We start from the raw sequence: 19,836 nt of genomic DNA on the forward strand, positions 1-19,836 counted from the left end.
TCAGTTCAGGATCATGATGGTTGCTGATGCCAGCTGGCCAGATGTTGACCCACCAACTAGGTCCTCTGAAGGTTTTTGTCCTTTTGAGAAACCGAACATGGTGTAATTCAGTAACCTGTTATTGAACATGCACCAAACTTGTCAACCACTGCAATTGTTGGGAATGAGTCCATTGCTTTCTCTATTTGTGTCCAAAATTATGTTGGATATAGTAAGATGTATTGCAGAAGAGCTTTCAGAGGGTCAATCATCCTCTGGAGATTAAGTACTTCAAGGGATAATCAGAATTCTACCTGGATAATCACTTTTCTCCTCTAAATGATCAGGTCTTTCTATAAAAGGTGCTCAATTTTACCTTCCAACACAGTGATGCTTAGTCTTCCTGGGGGTTCCATCAAATGATCATTTGTGTAGATGTCAGATTTGTGTGTATTTGCCTCCATAATCTACAATGTCTTGGTTAGTGGCTGGCGAAGTATTTTACTTCATCCTTGAATTTTAATGAGTCAAAATCAGCTAGTTTGTAGAAGCTCCATATTGATGGGAAGAGGAACAATGGATTTCCTACCTTGTCTGTTCCAGGTAGCAGTTTTAGTAAGTGATTTTCTTGTGCCTACAAACACAAGAATAGCACTTAAAATCAAAAACTCAAACAGTAATATTGTAAAGAGCTTTGATGTTCCAACATGTCAAACCTACTATGGAAGGGTTGAACAACTAAGTGCTTCCAATGGGGGTTGGTGAAGGATTCAAACACTTGCACTCACAAGTTATTTTATATGTATGTAACTTCTTAAACATTGCACCACCTGTCTTGAAGAAATAGTTAAGTATTAGTGCAGTTACAATATGTGTTTAATTGAATATCATTTTTGAATGCCAGTACATATCTTTCAGTTCTAAATTGAATAGGTACAATCCTTTTTTTCTCCCTCCAATTTTCTTCACCAAGGTGCTGCGTTATGCTTGGGTACAGTTCTGTAACCACAGCAGCCCTCCAGTACTTCATTCAAATGACCATTCCTCATGTGTAAACTTAATGACTATTGCCAGACAATGATAACTTTCATTACATAGTGCCTTTAACGTAGGAAAAAGTCCCAAGGCAGTTCACAGTAGTGTAATCAGACAAAAATTGACACCGAGCCCAAGAAGATATTAGGATGGGTGACTAAAAGCTTCATCAAAGAGGTAGGTTTTAAGGAGCATCTTAAAAGGAGCAGAGAGAGGCAGAGAGGTTTTGGGAGGGAATTCCAGACCTTAGGATCTAGACAGCTGAAGGCACGATTGGCAATTTTATTTTATTATTAGGCTATTTTATTAGCCCAGCATATCCATCCAATTTCAGATCGTAAGAATTTTTTTATAGGAATTTTTAGCTACGCCTGTGTTGTAATTACTTTAAAATGGCTTTTATGATTTCATTCTGGCAGAGATTTTCTGCTGTCTTTATTAGGGAAAGTGGAGAATCATCAATCATCGGGAAGTCATACAAGCCAAGCCTCTCACCCATTGTGATAGTTTTGCTTTGAACTGACGGCCAATGAATTGCTTCAGTCTGGATTCCGAGAAGGTGCACTTGTGCTTTTACAATCTATTGATCGTTTTGTTTAATTGTGAAATTACTTTAAAAAAAATCTTCCCTTGTACCAGCTTGAATATCAAAGGAAAGCGAGATATATAACCTAGTAGCCTTTGTTCCTGTCTTTTCCCACTACGCCATTCCTCTGTATGGGCCAAGAGGTAGCAGTGCACTCTGATGTTTCCATCTCACCTAAACCTTATGGCCACAGAAGAAAATGGCTAAGATTTTGGAGGTTTTATTGTTTTTAAGCAGATGGAGTAAAATTAAAATGAAATCTTTTTTTTTTGCTTCTGTTTAATCTTACTTAACATGAATTGGTAGTCTTAGTCAGAACCAAAAGTCTGTCCATGTGCTTTTATCCCCTTCAGTCAGAAATCAGGTCTATGTTGGTATCCCATCCTATTTCCAGTACATGCACCAATGGCAAAGGGGTTCATTGTTCATCTGGAGGCCTACCATCTTAGGTTATTTACACACAACAGTTTCAGTTCATAGCATTTGCTGGCCTGTGGAAGCTGCTTTTGTGTTGAACACAAATTAAAAAGTGTTGCAGGAAAGACAAATCATAACGCTCTTTTCATCTGATTTCCACCAACTGGAATTGATGTATAGCTTTCAGGTGTGCGATTTTCCCCTCTAATCGAGTAGCTGTGAGGATAATTTAAGTATTACTCCTGCTACTCCATCAATCATCTATCTCGGCCCACAGTAACTGACCCTGGAACAGTCTATATTGTTCAGTTACATGCTGCCTTTACTGACTGCACTAACAGAAACCTCAGTGGTAATTCTTTGTTGTTAGTGAGCCTGGACATGAGGAGGAAGCAGGCTATTTTTAAAAATTATTTATTCTTGGGATGTGGGCATTGCTGACAAGGCAGGGATTTATTGTCTATCCATAGGCTCCCTTGAGAAGGTGCTGGTGGGGCTTCTTAAACTGCTGCTGTCAGTGTGAAGGTGCTTCCACAATGCTGTTAGATAGACAGTACCAGGATTTTTTTTAATGACACAATCAGAGCTTTTTTCTATCTTTTTTTAATTTTTATTTTTAGGCCCCCCTTTTATAAGAAAGGGGGGGGGGGTTTAGGGTGTGTTTACGTGCAAAAAATCCCAAAAAAACAAAACAAGTGTCAAATTAAAATTTTATTATTTTTGTCCAGGATGCACACCAGCCCCTGCGGTGCCCACCGGTTGCGGAAAGCCTCAAGCGTTCTGGCAGACACCGCATGCTCCATCTCCAGGGCCGCCCGGGCACGGAGAATTCCGCGGAAGAGAGGCAGACAGTCCGAGCGACCGCCCCCACGGGCCACGACCAACCTGGACCTGTGGATAGCCACCTTGGACAGGCCCAGGAGCAGGCCCACGAGGACGTCCACTGATCTGCCCGCCCCCCTCCTCACCGGGTGGCCAAAGATCAGGAATGTGGGACTGAGGTGCAGCCGGAACTTGAGGAGCAGCCCCCCCAAATAATCAAACAGGGGCTGCAGCCTCCTGCACCCAGTGAACAAAAGAAACATGGACTCGTCCAGGCCGCAGAAATTGCAGGCAGCCTGGGAGTCCGTGAAGTGGCGTAACCGCCTATTTGTCGCGACTGCTCTGTGCAACACTCTCCACCCCAGATCCCCAATGGCACACGGGAGGATTCCCTAGTAAAGAGCCCTCCACTGGGGGCCTCCGCCGGACAGCAGGATGGTACGCCAGGGCGTGTCCGGGCAAGAGACAAGGGCGAGGAAGTGGAGAGTGTGCAGGAGCAGCCAAAATACCAGGATTTTAACCCAATGACACTGAAGAAATGACAATATATGTCCAGGTTGGGATGGTGTGTGATTTGGAGGGGAACTCAGGTGATTGTGTTCCCATGCACCTGCTGCCCTTGTCCTTCTATGTGGTGGAGGTTGTAGGTTTGGGAGGTGCTGCAGTGCACCCTATAGCTGGTACACACTGCAGCCACGGTGCACTAGTGGTGGAGTGGAACAACACCACCTAGCCTTCAACCAATATCCATTTTCCACAAGCAGGCACTGGTTACCAATCAAGCACAAGAACCCTGGTTGATATTTCCCTTTCCTAAACCAGAGATTGAGGTCAATATTCCTTAATGCTACTCCAGCTCAGAGGGAGCTCCTGGTCTTTTATGGTTTAGTATCCTATCATATAGTACACTCACCCATTAAGCCACTGCTCATACTCATTTTGTAGCCTTTAAAGCAAAACACAGACTAAGGAACTTCTTATTCCACTCACTCAAACTATTTTAGTTTTGAAAAAAAAACAGCATAAAGACAATGAATGCAATATAGATAACTCCATGTTTAAGTAGGTTGCCAGGTTTGCCAATTTTTAAATCATTTCCAGTTATACACTCTGCACTTCCTTTTAAAAAATGATTTGGCTCTAACATACTATGCCATCAACATATGCTAAAATGAGAAAAAAAAAATGGAGGTTATTTATAGGAATAAATGTTGTACAACTTTAAGTGAAAACACCTGTGTGGCAGGTATCAGCTAACTCAGTACAAACTAGGTAGCTTCTGGTCTTTGGTGGTGGTCATTTTGTCACCATTAATCAAAACACAGACAAGGTTACTGGTTTTGGGACATAAAACTAGCTGTATTCATGGAGAAGTGTAATAAGAGTGAGACATGACAAGATTTTAGACACAAGTGGAAATGACACTATAATCCTAGTGTGAAAAGTGAGGTTGAAACAGGACTTGATCTGAAAAATATTTAATTCATCTAATCCATACCCAATAAACTGGAGTCAATGTTTTGGCTGTTCTGGGATTTAGTGGTTATGCCTCAGTTTTGATGTGAGGGATACATAAGATTGTTTCTTTCCATTCACTGATTTTAAAAAGGGGGAAATGTTTTTACTTCAGAAATATAGAACCTTCAGATGTAGAAGCAGTTTAGAATACTGTTGAAAGAAAAACTAAATTAAATGTAAATCACTTTCTAGGAAGCTGTAAATTTTGAGAGTGAAGGGCTGAGCATACCTCTTGAGAAAACCCAATTGTTGCACATTTGGCAGTACAATGCAAGTGTACAGCCTTAAACATATTCAATACCTTTCCCACTAACCAGGATATTACACATGGCTACAGGCCACAAATAGCATCCATATGCAAAATCTGAGAGACTAGGAGGCACACAAGAAAAACATTTCTCCTTTAATAACTAAACAATGACACCTTTCACCACAAGGTAAAATCCCAGTAGTTTAAGAATGGAATTTAGACTGGGGCCCAAATGTTCAAGACATTGGGTAACCGTTGCAAAGTGTTTTAACAAAAAGCAAAAAAATACTGCAGAAGCTGGAAATCAAACAAAAACACCGGAGGCAACTTCTGTGGAGAGACCATTAGTCCACGTTTCAGGTGTGGAACACTCTTAGTTTTTTTTTGTTTCATTACGAAGTATTGTTGCTTTACTGAATTCACTTAAACAATTCAGCAAGCAACACTACATCCTCATTTTTTTGCTCTCAGTAGCTTTTCTTACTTAAACTTCTTGTAACAATTGGCGATCGAGTGAACTGATTAGTTTTCGGCACATTTGAAACTTTCTTCAAGTACTTGAAAATGGAGTGAAAGCAAGTTGTAGGAGCCAAATTATGGTTTTCAGTGCCTGCAGAAACTTGCGCACAGTCCATCTTCATTGAGGCAACAGGCTTGTCTAGAGGTTTGGGGCTCAATAACCAGTTACGGCAATTTTTTTCAATCCAATTCCGACCTGTTTGTCCAACGTTTTGATGGTCTGCATCATGAGCAGAGTTTATGAAGGCTACAGCAGACACTTTAGTCATTACTTCGCTACGTTCATTTAGTAGGTTCACAAATGCCAACCCACCATAGCCATGGGCCAAGAAGGCTACACTTATAGCAGCAGACTTAGATATAAAGTGGTCCCAAATGTAGATGGTGTGCTGTTCAGCACTTTCAACACCCCTTTTTGGTATTTGTTCAAGCACTTCAAGTTTTAGATTATATTCTTTTTGATCAGAATCACATTGTTTTTTCTCTTCTGCGTCTGAGTCATCTTTTTGCTTAATAGCCATAAAGTTGTCATTGGGGTTTAATACTATCACTCCATAGTGCTCCTTTAGCGCTTTTTTAATAAACGGGATTTGAGTGCCAGTGTCCAGGCAATCATGCACAATCAATTGATGGGACCATGAACCAGCCCGCATGACTCCACGATCTTGAAGCAGAACAAGTAACTTGGAAGGATTGGTCACGGCACCTTCACTCATGAAGCAGAAACTCTTGGGGTCATTTTCTGTGGCATCTACGGGAATATAGACTCGTTTCAGTAGACACTCTGTTTCTAAGAGCTCGTATACATACTCGGCGAGAACTGTTCCAAAGGCGTAGTACCACTGGTGGTTCAAGTTGGTTGCATTACTATATTGTTTGAAAACAAATGGTTGGTTAGTTTCAGTGTGCCTCAGTTGTCCTTTTTCATTGAAAAAGTATTTGAGTTCTTTCAGTCTCTTTGCATTTTCTAGTTGTTTAGGAATCACTGGTTCTTCCATTTTCTTAAAAGAAAAGAACAACCCGCTATTCTGCATTAGACCTTAATTCAGTAGTCTAAACGAATAACATTATGCCGTTAAAAAATTTCGGTACTACTGAGCTATTATATAGATAGTGAAACCTACCCAAATTAAAGCTTAAGCATTTTTGTTGTTTATAAAACTTTACATACCCATCCCTTTATCATACCCATTCCTTTATTACCTACGCTAATATAATTGGTTTAAACAATGTTGTTTAATTAATTATATTAATGGTGGTTCTAAAGTTCTTAGTAACGACTATGTAAAAATAAGGCCAAATTGAGATAATTGACCATTTAAAATGTTTATATGTTGTTTACATGATTGTCATGATCAACTTATTCCTCCTTTGCAAAGAGTACCAAACTCTGGGATTCTATTGCCATTCATTCAATTCTTCAGGAGCAAATTAAATTCAAAGTTCTCAAGGATATTTTGGCCCATCAATCACTTGCTAATCTCTGGGTTTTGGTGCATGCTAATTAGACTTCGTTATTTGAATGAATACAGCTGTACTTAATCAAATGCAGTTAATCTACACTTTGTATTAAGGACCAGCAACAATAGAATTTGTAAAAGACCTTGGTACAAATAATTGGTCCCCCCTCCATGTATTGTGACTTATTTACTACCTGAAAAAATGTTTTATATTGTCAAGAAGAACCAGCAAGTTTAATGCTTCTAATTTGGTGGGTAAAAAAAAAAGTCCATCATAGCTATTAAAAATGCTTAGCTTAGCCTGACAGGTGTGTATGGCAATGGATTTATCAGTGCTACCATTGTTCTTCTAGGAGAATAAGATCTCCCTTATTAGTACATGGCCTATGGGATGGTTGGCACCCATGTAGTCCACCTGCCTTTCTTCTGCCACACTTCCTGGGCCTTTGTCAGATTTTCTATGCTTTCCTCCTCTGGACCCACATTTTACATAGAATTTGCAGCACAGAAACAGGCCATTCAGCTAACTAGCCTTTGCTGGGGTTCATACTCTATACAAGCCTCTTCATCTAACCCTATCAGCATATCCTTCTATTCCTTTCCCCCCCCCCCCCGTGCTTAAATGTATCTATGCTATTTGCCTCAACTACTTGTCTCATTATCACCTCATTTTGCCTTGCACCATGATCAATTTTGTTATTTAATCACTCCTGCCCCATCACAGACCTCTTCCAGCCCCCTTTCCCTGGCCTTGCTTAAGAGCTATTCATCTTTCATATTCTAGTTCTGATGAAAGGTCATCTGTTTTTCTCTCTCCATATATGCTGCCTGACCTGCTGATTGTTTCCAGCATTTTCTGTTTTTACTAAGATTTTGTACTAAGTCGGTGTAATACTGCAATATCTTGCTGTATTTTCAGTTTATCTGTAATTATGTTTCTTGTAATTTCAGTCAAATGCCTCTGGGCTGCTGTAAAAACCTCTCAACTTTTTCCACTCTAATTTTCTTCCCCTCCTTCTTGAAGGTACTGACTCTTGTTGAGGTACTCTTCTTGGCTGCTGTCGGCCTTCTGGTATTTTGCTCAAGTGGTCATTCTTCATATGTTGGCAGATGATTTGGCCATGGACACATCACAACCAAACATAATCCTGCCCTTTCCCAGCATGTACATATCTGCACTTCTAGTATGGATTGTTGGATAGTAATCAGGAGTGGGCACCCTAGACAATTTCCCATTTTCTAACCTAAAAGCCTTTGACATGCTATCAAGCAGTGTCGATCATGCCAGTTACTCTTAAAAATGTCTGCCGATCAATTAAAGGGACAAAAGTGTTGGGGTATACATCTTCAAATCCTTGCATGGTCTCTTCCTCCTGCTTTACACCCCCTTCTGCATTTTTTTGGCTGGTTCACTGACCTTCCTTTGCGTCATCCTTCGTGGCAGAGCTTTCAGCCAGTTTGGGCCTACTCTCTGGAATTCAGTCCCTAATACCCCTCTGCCTCTCTTCTTTTCCAACTTTTTAAAAAGCCTTCTTAAAACCCATCTTTTCCATCAACCTTTTGGTGACCTCTCCCGACGTACCCCCGGCTACGACACTTTTTTAAAAAAAAAATGTATAAATTCATGTTATACTTCAATCATTTCAAAACGCCTTTTGCCTTCTCAGTGAAGAAAACCTGGTTATTTTATGCTGTGGGGAAATGTTTCTTTAAGAGAGAGAGAGAGCAGCTTCTCTTGGTGCCTAGCCCTTTAAGAGGTTTGTTTTTGCTCCTCCCCTTCCGGTGTGAGGTGGATTCCTTCCTTCCCTTGGAGAGAAAGAGGAGCTAAAAAAAAAGAGAGAGGGGGGCGGAAAGAGCGTAGAGGCGAACCTGCTGCACGGCTCCTGGAATCTTTTCATTTGAAAGAGAAACGAATAGACAAGGCCTTTGTGCCGGTTGTGTTGGGGTGTTCGGCCGGCGGTGGTCGCTGGGGGTGTTGTCGCTGACCGCGGCCTGTGGTGATGTGACCGTTAGAGCTTCCTGCCAGCTGACGGATCGAAAACTGTGAGCAGCGAGCACGGGGCCGCTCTGTTTCCTGTTAACTTCCTAATTGTGCTTTTTTTTTTCCTCCCCAAAAAAAAAGTAATAATTTCCCATTCAGCCACATATCTCTCGGACCAAATCCCTTAAGGTGAGTGCAGATCTGCTGTTTTGTTTTGACCATTATTTTACAGAATTGTAATTTGGTTTCAGGTGTTGTAAGCATGGATGCAACTTAACTTTTTTTTTGTTGATGTTTATTTGCTGCTCGAGATCCGACCGTATGAATATAAATCCTTCACGAGAGCAAAATGTATCTGCGGGATGTTTTCAGTCATAGCAAAAGTATAAAATATAGCCCACCGTTATTATGTGACTCCTAAAACAAACTTAATTTATTTTTGATCTGTCTTGCATTCACTTGGAAATCAGCCAGAGGCACTATCTTGGTGAAAAACGTTTGGTAAGTCTTACCTGGAGAAGAAAGTGAGCAGGAAATACATGATCACAATTATGTGACTTGCTTGGTTTTGTATTATATAAACAAGTCCTGGAAATGGCGATCCCTTGATGATGATGATGGTGTTGCTTGTTTCAGAATTTCACAGACTTATAACAAATGGAAATGACTGGCATCTAGCAGCACTTTGACCTGGAAATTCACTTGCTGCAGCACCATCTTGCAGATCTCCTGTGGCGCTGTTCAGGGTAAGTCAGAGTATATGTTATTTTATAATAGGGCTGTCCTGAACAAAGTGGAATAGGTGAAATGCTACAGGAATTAAGAGTGATGGGTACAAGTAGTGCAAAGTACATGGCCAGTTGTTTACACATGAATATTTAGGATGGGATTGGAAAGATTCGGTATTGATTTAAAGGAAGGGTGAGCAGAAATTTTTTAAAAATCAAATATGCTTTTACATTGTGCAATCTTGTGTGTTATTCAATTCACATATCTAAAGGGCTACTACCAGTGATGGAACTGTAATTGTCAGTACTTCTAATATTACAGCTCAAAATGTTACGCCAGATGCAGCTCACTTTTGGAAGGACAAGATTGATATTTGTACGGAGTGGGGGGGGGGGGGGGGTTGGTGTGTGTGTAATTACCCACCATTATGGTTTGCTAAAATCCCAATGGCAACACTGCAGTTTGTAAAGGGTATTACAAAAAACCCATACAACTGTATTCATTGAATCTTTTGAATATTAGGAAAAGGAATAAAATTGTTCATTAAAATTATTGGTAAGTATTCTATGGACCAGTTCATCTTGTTCATTTTTTTGAATGTATAATTTAATATCAACTTGTTGATCACGTTACCTTTGCCTCCAATAAATACAGTTTTGAAATTAGGGTGAGGAGAATGAAGCATCTTTAGATTCTCTCAAGTTATTTTGTCATATCCATTGTAATAGGAATTGAACCTCAGAGTAATATTTAAAAATAAACTTGATGCTTTTATATAATGCTGGACATTGTGTTTTACACAGATGTTACTTTTCTTCAGGGTGTGATGCAATTCAGAATGCCTACTTCACACTCGGACAGGCTTTATCTGTTTGTGTTAAGCAAATATTATAATAGACATAATCTGTGCCTGACTTTTTGGAGAATCTATTATTATGAAAAAATTGCAGTTAATACTTTTAATACATTTGTGGAGACTGGAGGTGTTGTATTCCATCTCGTATATAGCAAATACACATGTCAATAGTGCATTGTTTCCTGACATCTTGAGCCTCAAATCTCCTATTAATAGTTTGTTTATATATTGCAGAATTGAATGTGCTGGTGCTTTGGAATTCACCCTGTTTACATTGTGGATTTCAGACCACTGGTAGCATTAGGGAAAGGTGTACAGTTGTTGAAAAGATTTATTTCAGCTTTAAGTATCAAAATACGTCCCTGGCCTATGTGAGTGAGCTGAGTGCCCAGTCTGTGTGTAGCTTAAAAAAAGGTGGTCTGCAATTTCCCTTTGTTTGCCATTGGTGGTGCAGAGGAGAAAAGCCACCTCTTATTGTGATGCTTTGGTATCAGAAGTGCTAACGTTATCGCCCTTGTATTACAGTGCTCCCACTGGAGTTGGTGCTGCCTCTGGCACAAGACTATAATTTAAATGCAGCATTCGAGCGTCCAACTTCAACGACCACCTTTGACCCATTAAAAATTCTAATCTCCTTGAGATTTGTATACAAAGACTGTAGGGGCAAGGATGTTTGCCCCTCCCCCGGGCAAGAGGAAGGGATTGTAGGAATGCAGAAGAAGGAACTGACTTTTTAAAAAAAAATTCAAACAAAACTTTAAAAAAATAATTCTCTTAATTTCGCCCCCGCCCCACTTTTGGGTCCCTCGGCACCACATGTCATCTTCCAGGCCAATCCTACTCTTATCTAAATACTGGTAGTTGCATAAGAGAGCCCAGATGATTTGTTCTGTAGGGCTTTTCCCCTCTTTACACTCCCAGGAGGATAACACCTCTGGTGAGATTAGGGAGGTGTATGTGCATCATGGGCATGAAGGAAGAAAAAAAATCCAAACATTACAAATGCTTTAATGCTGCAGTGAAACAATAGCCATCCATGATGGTATAAATTGCTCACTTAATTGAATTTTGAAGATGTTTTTTCAAATCATTGCAGCATCAGCAGACCGTGTCTTCCCCAATACAATTACTGACATTTTTTTGTTCTCTATTCAACATTGTCTGCATTGTGAATGAGATTCAGATGTATTTTTTGGATAATTGTATTTATAATTTTGAATGCAGTGATTAATGCTTCTGATCAGATTTTTCTACATAAGGCATTAGCATAGTATCACCTGAGCTCAACACCCTTACTGTGCATTTACCCTATAGTTTTTATTTGCAGAAGAGTTTTGGGTTGCTCTGTCAATAATTTGGCAATGTTTTTTTTGTCTTAGATTTTGCAAATTCAGAAGTAGACAGTTGTATATTTTTGTTCTGTTTGATTTGAACTGGAGATCAAAATTATTTATTGCACAAATACTGGCCAGTTAAAGAAGGCAGAAAGAAGCACTTTTTGTACAAAGTACATTGCACTCCCCCTCTTTTTAAATATGCTCATTGGGAAATTCTCACTTTTGTATAGTTCTTGTGGTTTCATGAAGAACTACCATTTTGTGTTTCTGCACCCTCTAAAGCCATTCCAGTGACCTGGATTATAGAGCAGCATGCCTCCCAGAGTGGCTCTGTTGGTTTGACCAGACCTGTGTTTTGCACTGGCTTGAAGACCATTTTAGATCTGCCTGAGCTGGGAAAAATTGCTACTGACAATCCATGCATTTGTTTCAGTTTATATTTATTTGCTCTCAATCCTTTTCTCCTCAAGGTGGTAACTAATACTGGGATGTAGTTCCACAGGTGATTGTGTCCCACTAATATCTCTTCCCCACCCCCCCCCCCCCGCCCCCAAATTGTCCATTCTTATGTCACTGCATATTTTGTTGGTGAACTATTCACCCATAAGAGCCATCACAGTCGAGCTGCTCTTGTCCTTAATTGTAGAAGATAGGCGGAAAAGCTGTTAGTTGAAATCCTCAAGACTCCTTGTTATTCCTTTCACGTTCTGCAAAGCCCATTGATTAAATATTGCAGCTCTGTTTATCTCAAGTGAGGGTTAATTCCAACTTCATACTTAAACAGACCAGTGGACTTGCTGAGGATGCCCTGCTCTGTGCCAGAGTTCACCTTCTATAACATTGCACAGATGTCAGACTATAAGACCAAAACAATAATTAAACCAGATCTCCATGTTTATGTTGCGAATACGAGCTGCAGTAGAATTAGTTTAAATATTTGCAAAATATAGGAGCGATTAAGCAACGCAAACCTCTTGCTTTTGTAACACTGCTCTTTACACAAGTTCAAATATGGAATTAACCATCACTTGTTAAACAAGATTACTGAAGAAAGCATATTAGTCCATGGAAAAAAGATATGTCCCATGTTTTGCATTTCTTTCAAGATACTTTTGAAATCTTCTGTAATGTTTCAGTTGTGTACGACTCAGATTGTGGCCTGAGGGGATGATTTTACTGCACAAACAGATTAGAAATGAGCTCTGCAGAAGTGTGTATTTTAAAAATAGTTCTTAGACTTTTTTGTTGCAATCTCAATCCAGAATAGAGCTCCTTGCTCTTAAACATTTTTCAATTGTTATTTGTTCTGTGTCCTAAATATATTGTAGGAAGTCATACATCAAGCTGTAGAGACTGATTTTACTTTGTTTGGATAAGCCGTCCTAGTGTAAATATGTAAATCCATTAAAACATTTGTCATATATGGCTTTAATGAAATGGTTTAGTGCACAATGTTCATGGAAATTCCCATATAAGGAGGGTTTCCCTCCTTCCTGGTAACTTTCATTAGTGATGTGCAGAGAATCATTTTGTAAATATGCTTTTGGAGAGAAAGAAAAGAGAAGGAAAAACTAATTCAGTACCCTAGGTTCACTTTTTTGTTTGTTTAACTGGTCTGCAAAACTGCGAATGCAGAAAATAGCTTTTAATCTTGCTTAAGCAGCTTGGCAGTTATCAATTGTACAATCTGTACAGGATTGTGTTTTCAGGATAAATTTGCTGTGATGTCTGTCAATGACAATAACTTGCATTTATAGAGCACCATGAACATAGAAAAACGTTCCACGGTGCTTTACAGAGGCATGATCCAAAAAATGGATACTGAGCCAAAGAAAAAATTAGGACAGGTGACTAAAAGCTTTGGCAGAGGTGAGTTTTAAGGAGACCCTTTAAAGTAGGAGATGGAGGTTGAGAGGCAGTGGAGTTTAAGGAGAGAACCCAAGAGTGTGGGGTAGGTGGATGAAGGCATGGCTGCCAGTGGTGGGGTGAAGGTAGTTGGGGGGTGGAATCCCCAAGGCCACAGTTCGAGGAGGTTGTTGGGCTAGAGGAGGTTACAGAGATAGAGGGGTGAGGCAATGAAAGGATCTAAACATGAGGATGAGAATTTTAAATTTGAGGTATTGGGGGACCGGCTCCTAGTGTAGATTAGTGAGGATAGGTGGGTGGTGGGTTAGAATACTGGAAACAGAGTTTTAGTTGAGCTGAAATTTACGGAAGGTGGAGAATGGGAGCTGACGAGGAGAACATTGAAATAATAAGTCTGGATGGGCGTTTCAGGAGCAGATGAGCTGTGTAGGGGCAGAGGTGGGCGATGTTAGAGGTGGAAGTAGATAATCTTGATTATGGAGCAGATAAGGTGACAAGCTCAGCTCAGTCCTAAAGGACGCTATTTAATGATATGTAGGCCACAAAATTGCTGTAATTAGGATTGTTGACTGAGCTGGGAATGAACTGTGTGGGGGATGCATTAACTTATAAAATACAGTGTACATATTACCAAACTTATTTCTTGAAATTTTGAATCTGCTAGGCATTAGGGCCTTGGTTTTGTTTGGTCTTGTACCCATCGATGAGGAAAGTTGCTTTTTTTGAGACTCTCAAGCTCAACAGTATAGAGAGAAGGAGGTTAAGAGGGTACCTCATTGAGGCACATTTTTTTAACATTGATTTAAACAATAATGTAACTAAGAATATTTAAATTAGCAAAAAATACATTTAAAACAGAATAACTTATTCATGGGGTGATAAATGATTGGTATAATCTTCCAGACAAGGTAGTAGAGACAAAAACATTGAGGCATTCAAAATGAAGTGGAAGGGGAAAGCTAAAGTACCAGAGGGACAAGCTTTGTTATGCAGTATGGCTTTTCTTATCCTTGAGTTTTGTGCAATACAGCAGATAAATGAGGAGCTGAAATTAGGTATAGGTTGCTAGGGAGAGAGTTTTTAAAAAGAACAGTGTATAATGCGGCATGAATATTATGTAGGAAAATAAGTATTCCCCTCCCTAACAATTTTTCCATGAACTGGAACTCTCTCTGGTACCCTTTCAACATTTCCATAGGGATTTTTGGTGTCTCTGGTACAGTACCAAATACTAAAGGTCTTCTGGGAATTGAGTATTATTTCAACAATGATCCAGGGAAAATAGTGTATTACATAGAATCTAGTTAGCACAAGATGATATTTTTCTCCTAAAGAGTTAGAAGGGATTTGTATCCTCTTAATAGACATAAATTGAACTTATAAAATGTTCAGCAAGCAACAGCTCATAAAATATTCTGAGTTAATGGCTTAAAATATGATTGGTGTGCTGACTTCGACTTGCATCCTTGTTTCTTATGTGTAGAATTGCTTTGTAATGTTCTTCAACGACTCATTGGATATATTTTCTACAATGCATCACAGTCCATTGTGTTTATAATTTATTGATAATTGAAAATTGTTGATCATTAATGATCCTTTGCTTCATTTTGCATCAACCAGATTGGTGTAGCTAGTTGTTTCTGGACTCTTCTATGTCCCTTCTCAAAGTTCCCTTTTTAATGCAATACTGCATCAGGTACAAAGTGCTTCAAGTTTCACTTTGAGTGGATCTTCACTGACTTGCCATCTGTTCAACTCTGTTTAGAGCTGCTTTTGGAAGCTTCTGTGGTGTAAACTTATTTTGTGTAAAATACACACAGCACAGCTATATAGATCTGTTCATCTATACCCTTTTCCTCACCATTTGTAGATTTTTACTGTTTTAGGTTATATTTCTTTTCACAAAATATACCACTTTGTATTTATCTTTCTTGGACTACATTTGCCAATGCCAGCTCAGTTTTCTAACCTGTCAGTCCTTTTGCATTCTTCTATCTGCCATGCCCCTCCCTCCCAATTTGGAGATAACAGCAAATTTTGATATTAGTTCCAATGCTCATATCCAAATAATTTGTGTATATTGTGAATGAGGTTCCAGCACATCCTTGGGGCAAACTACTAACCACATCTTGCAAATCAAGAAACATCCATTAACCTCTACTGTCTGGCTTCTATCTGGCCTTAGAGAGGGTGCAGAAGAGATTTGCTAGAATGGTCCCAGGGATAAGGGACTTCAGTTATGTAGAGAGACTGGAGAAGCTGGGATTGTTTTCCTTAGAGCAGAGAAGAGTCATAGAGTCATAGAAGTTTACAACATGGAAACAGGCCCTTTGGCCCAACATGTCCATGTTGCTCAGTTTATACCACTAAGCTAGTCCCAATTGCCTGCACTTTGCCCATATCCCTCTATACCCATGTAACTGTCCAAATGCTTTTTAAAAGACAAAATTGTACCCGCCTCTCCTACTGCATCTGGCAGCTCGTTCCAGACACTCGCCACCCTTTGAGTGAAAAAATTGCCCCTCTGGACCCTTTTGTATCTCTCCCCTCTCACCTTAAATCTATGTCCCCTCGTTATAGACTCCCCTACCTTTGGGAAAAGATTTTGACTATCTACCTTATCTATGCTCCTCATTATTTTATAGACTTCTATAAGATCACCCCTTAACCTCCTACTCTCCAAGGAAATAAGTCCCAGTCTATCTAACCTCTCCCTATAAGTCAAACCATCAAGTCCCGGTAGCATCCTCGTAAATCTTTTCTGCACTCTTTCTAGTTTAATAATATCCTTTCTATAATAGGGTGACCAGAACTGTACACAGTATTCCAAGTGTGGCCTTACTAATGTCTTGTACAACTTCAACAAGACATCCCAACTCCTGTATTCAATGTTCTGACCAATGAAACCAAGCTTGCCGAATGCCTTCTTCACCACCCTACCCACCTGTGACTCCACTTTCAAGGAGCTATGAACTTGTACTCCTAGATCTCTTTGTTCTATAACTCTCCCCAACGCCCCACCATTAACGGAGTAGGTCCTGGTCCGATTCGATCTCCCAAAATGCATCACGTCACATTTATCTAAATTAAACTCCATCTGCCATTCATCGGCCCACTGGCCCAATTTATCAAGGGTAAGAGGTGATTTGACAGAGTAAATAAGGAGTAACTTTCCAGTGGCAGAAGGGTCGGTAACCAGAGGACACAGATTTAAGGTGATTGGCAAAAGAACCAGAGGCGGCGACATGAGGAAACATTTTTTTTAAGCAGCAAGTTATGCCTGAAAGGGTGGTGGAAGCAGATTCAATAATAACTTTCAAAAGGGAATTGGATAAATACTTGGGGAGGCGGGAAATTACAGGACTATAGAGAAGGTCCCACTCCCCTGCTCTACCAAAGAGCCAGCGCAGACACGATAGGCCAAATTGCCTCTTTCTGTGCTGTATCATACTATGATGCTATCCTTCACCCAACCCTCTACCTGCTGCCACTTTATCTTTAATGACATGGACCTTAATTTTGTAGCAAGTGTCTAAAGTGGCACTTTATCAAAGACTTCAACAGTCTAAATATACCAGACCCCTGCATTCCCTTTGTCTATACACTCAGTAATTTCTTTAAATAATTGTTAGTCAAACCAATTTGATTAACCCATGATTTTCTAATTGCTTACTGATGTTATCCCTTACTTTGAGGTGCAATGCTGTAATTCTTCTATTAAAACCCTCAATTCACCTTTTGCCACTGTTGATCTATTAGATAGCTAACATTCTCATCAGTTGTTTGTGCATTATAGACTTGGCAAGTGATATTGGGAATATACCTTCTAGAAAATAGCACTAAACTGGTTAAATAAATGAAACTGAATAGAGGCAAAAGAATTTGACAGCCTATGCTTTGAGTGCTAAACAAGAATTCCTTATTCATCTAATGTTTAATTTTATACTAGGAATTCTTTGAGACATGACATTTTAAAGCCTCACTGTAATAAAATAACTGGAGACTATTTATATTTTTTGTGATCTTTTCATTTATAAATACTGAAAACAAAGCTTGCAACCTTTTTGTTTGACTTTCAAACACTTCTGAAAATTCTGTTCTTGTACATAGGGACCCTGCAACTGCCCAAATGGATAGAAGTAGGGGGTCAACTCAACCCACTAGCCAGGATGGACCAGAGGCGTTCAAGGTACTGAGTTCAACTTTATTGTTTGATCTACAATTTAGACTTAACTTTTTTGGCTTGTACTACTATGCTTTCCTGGTGAAAACAATGAATGATTATGGAATGCATTCTTTCTTTATGCTGTTGAGATGTCAGTTGTTTACCATAAATCGGAGGGTGGACCTGCTGTTCATTTTTAGAGGGCTTTGGAGTTAAATCTAAGTTGATATTTGTAACTAACTGAATTTGCTTGCATTATTTCTACAGGGTTATTGTAGCAATAACCAATTGGAAAAACAGGTTGTTTTGGTTGTCCCCATTTTTGTTTTTCCTACTTCAGAAGCACTGGCTAGCACTAATCTGTTTTGTATATTAAAGTGAGTGAATATGCAGACAGTATTACCCTACTAATATCAGTGTTTCCAGACTTTGTTTAACCCCTCCCCAACCTTCAGTAATGCTCTGCATTGATATAACATTATGTCTCCCATATGACTTACCTAGTTGGTTGGCTAAGACTGATAAAACTTTTCCTTGTACAGGGCTGATGAACGTGAGATTTAAATCTTTCATTGGCTGAGGCCTAAGTTATGATACACCAAAATAATCTACTCATTATTATTGCATGCAGTAATTGTGGTTATGTTTGCAAGTCTGTGCGATCAGTGTTGCTTTTGAAGAGTTAGGAAGAACGTGTGAGGTTTTTTTTGTTTTGTAGAATATCGCATGTTTGTATGGCGCATTAGGTTTTAAAAATGTACCTTGGCAGTATGTTGGTTTTCAACGTTCAATGCCATATAGTGGGAATTAATGCAGGTTTGAGTTCTGTTCTGCTAACTTCTCAGCCACATTCAATGGGGAAGTGCTGAGTGGGAGCCGCCGTGTCTCCTAGCAAGGAGGATTGAAAGTTAGTGGGGATGGCCTACCCACATGTTCCTAATGCACCATGGCAGCTGACTTCAATGGTACTGGTGCTCTGAGAGCAGGCTGTATATGAAATACTTCATAAGGACAGAAGGCTTGCAGTGCTGCTGGGTCTGCCGGAAGAGGGGAAGGAAAGAGGAATGTTCGTACAGATCAACAGAATGTGGATAAATAGTAGGAATGGATGGTGTTTTTTTTTTTACTTGATTACCTTTTGGGACCAAAGAGAATTTATGCAGAACATTCACTCAGGAGGTTATATGGATGGGATAAGGCCCATGATTGGATTAATTGTATGTGACTTGTTGGGTTGACTTGTTACTTGCTAGTATCAAATTGTTGAGTGTAGCCTATTATTGCTGGTGATATCCTGTTAATAGTAGAGCTGTTTACACTTCAGAAAACTGATTTTTGTGCTAAAGCTCTTTGTATGGTATATAATGTGCATCTGATAAAGTCATTTCATTTTTTATTTATAAAAAGAAATATACAACTTGCATTTATATAGTGCCTTTAATGTAGAAAAAAGTCCCAAGACGCTTCACAAAGGCGTAAACAGACATAAATGGAGAACATGTTTTGAGCCTTGCCCTTTTTATGGCATATATGATCCAAATTGCGTATTCATCCTTTGCAAATCGAGTTCTATTTTTATGTGCTATATACTCTAGGGGCATTTATTAGTTGTGGTGTTGATGTCTAAATTGCGCCCTTCAGGAGCTGATGCCTTAAATCTATTAAACCTGTCCCAGTGGGATGCATGTAGACAACCATTACTGCTTTGAAGCAGGGAAACTATAGTGAAGAAAAATGTAATTTTTCATTAAATACTTCTGTTAAGTGATTCGCATCCCTTAGGATGCATTATCTAATTCTTTTAATCTTCTGGCACACTAATGCTTTTGTAATTGTAAGAAATAAAGTAGATTAGATCCAATGTACTTGTGATCCAAATTAAACACTCCCATGTTACCATTACCCTACTGAAGTAGCAGAACTTTCAGAAGCATGGAGCCTATTTGAAATTTAACAAAAGGTTCAACACAAACTTTTATTTGATGGAATGCTATCATGATTACAAGGATGTCTAAGCTAGATTGTTCAAAGTGCTGAAACCTCTGGTTCTGGTACTGTGAAAGAGCACACCTTCAGCCCTGATAAGTTCCTCATGATTGTGATGTGCTAAGTTTGGTTTTTCAAACCTTCCTTGGGCCTTCACTGTATTAAAGATCTTGCATAATTGCAAGCTATACCTAGTGGCAGATGATGGACTCTCAGTATATTTCAGAATGTTTGTCTTAATAGGGAAAGGTCATAGAAGCTCCAAAGGTTTACAACGCTACTACCAGTATAAGTGGAGTTAGAGCACACTATGATAACCCTTGTCTATTG

The 19,836-nt window shown here is 39.4% G+C and overlaps 1 protein-coding gene and 1 pseudogene across 3 annotated transcripts in view; one reads left to right on the forward strand and one right to left on the reverse strand.

The window, feature by feature from the left end:
- Positions 1-4,744: 4,744 nt before the first annotated feature.
- On the reverse strand, positions 4,745-6,144 carry LOC137327375 (cotranscriptional regulator ARB2A homolog pseudogene; annotated as a pseudogene).
- A 2,206-nt stretch (positions 6,145-8,350) lies between these two features.
- Positions 8,351-19,836, forward strand: part of senp7 (SUMO specific peptidase 7) — a 77,816-nt gene continuing 66,330 nt past the window's right edge. For 2 of the 3 annotated variants that reach the window (XM_067993098.1, XM_067993099.1), the window contains exons 1-3: positions 8,351-8,756; positions 9,204-9,313; positions 17,466-17,544. In XM_067993098.1, the coding sequence (XP_067849199.1) occupies positions 17,485-17,544 (60 nt within the window). In that variant the 5' untranslated portion in view covers positions 8,351-8,756; positions 9,204-9,313; positions 17,466-17,484. The remainder of the gene's footprint in view (positions 8,757-9,203; positions 9,314-17,465; positions 17,545-19,836) is intronic. The other variant, XM_067993100.1, reaches the window with a different exon arrangement.

This window comes from Heptranchias perlo, chromosome 11 (genome assembly GCF_035084215.1).
Source record: "Heptranchias perlo isolate sHepPer1 chromosome 11, sHepPer1.hap1, whole genome shotgun sequence".
NCBI lineage: Eukaryota > Metazoa > Chordata > Chondrichthyes > Hexanchiformes > Hexanchidae > Heptranchias > Heptranchias perlo.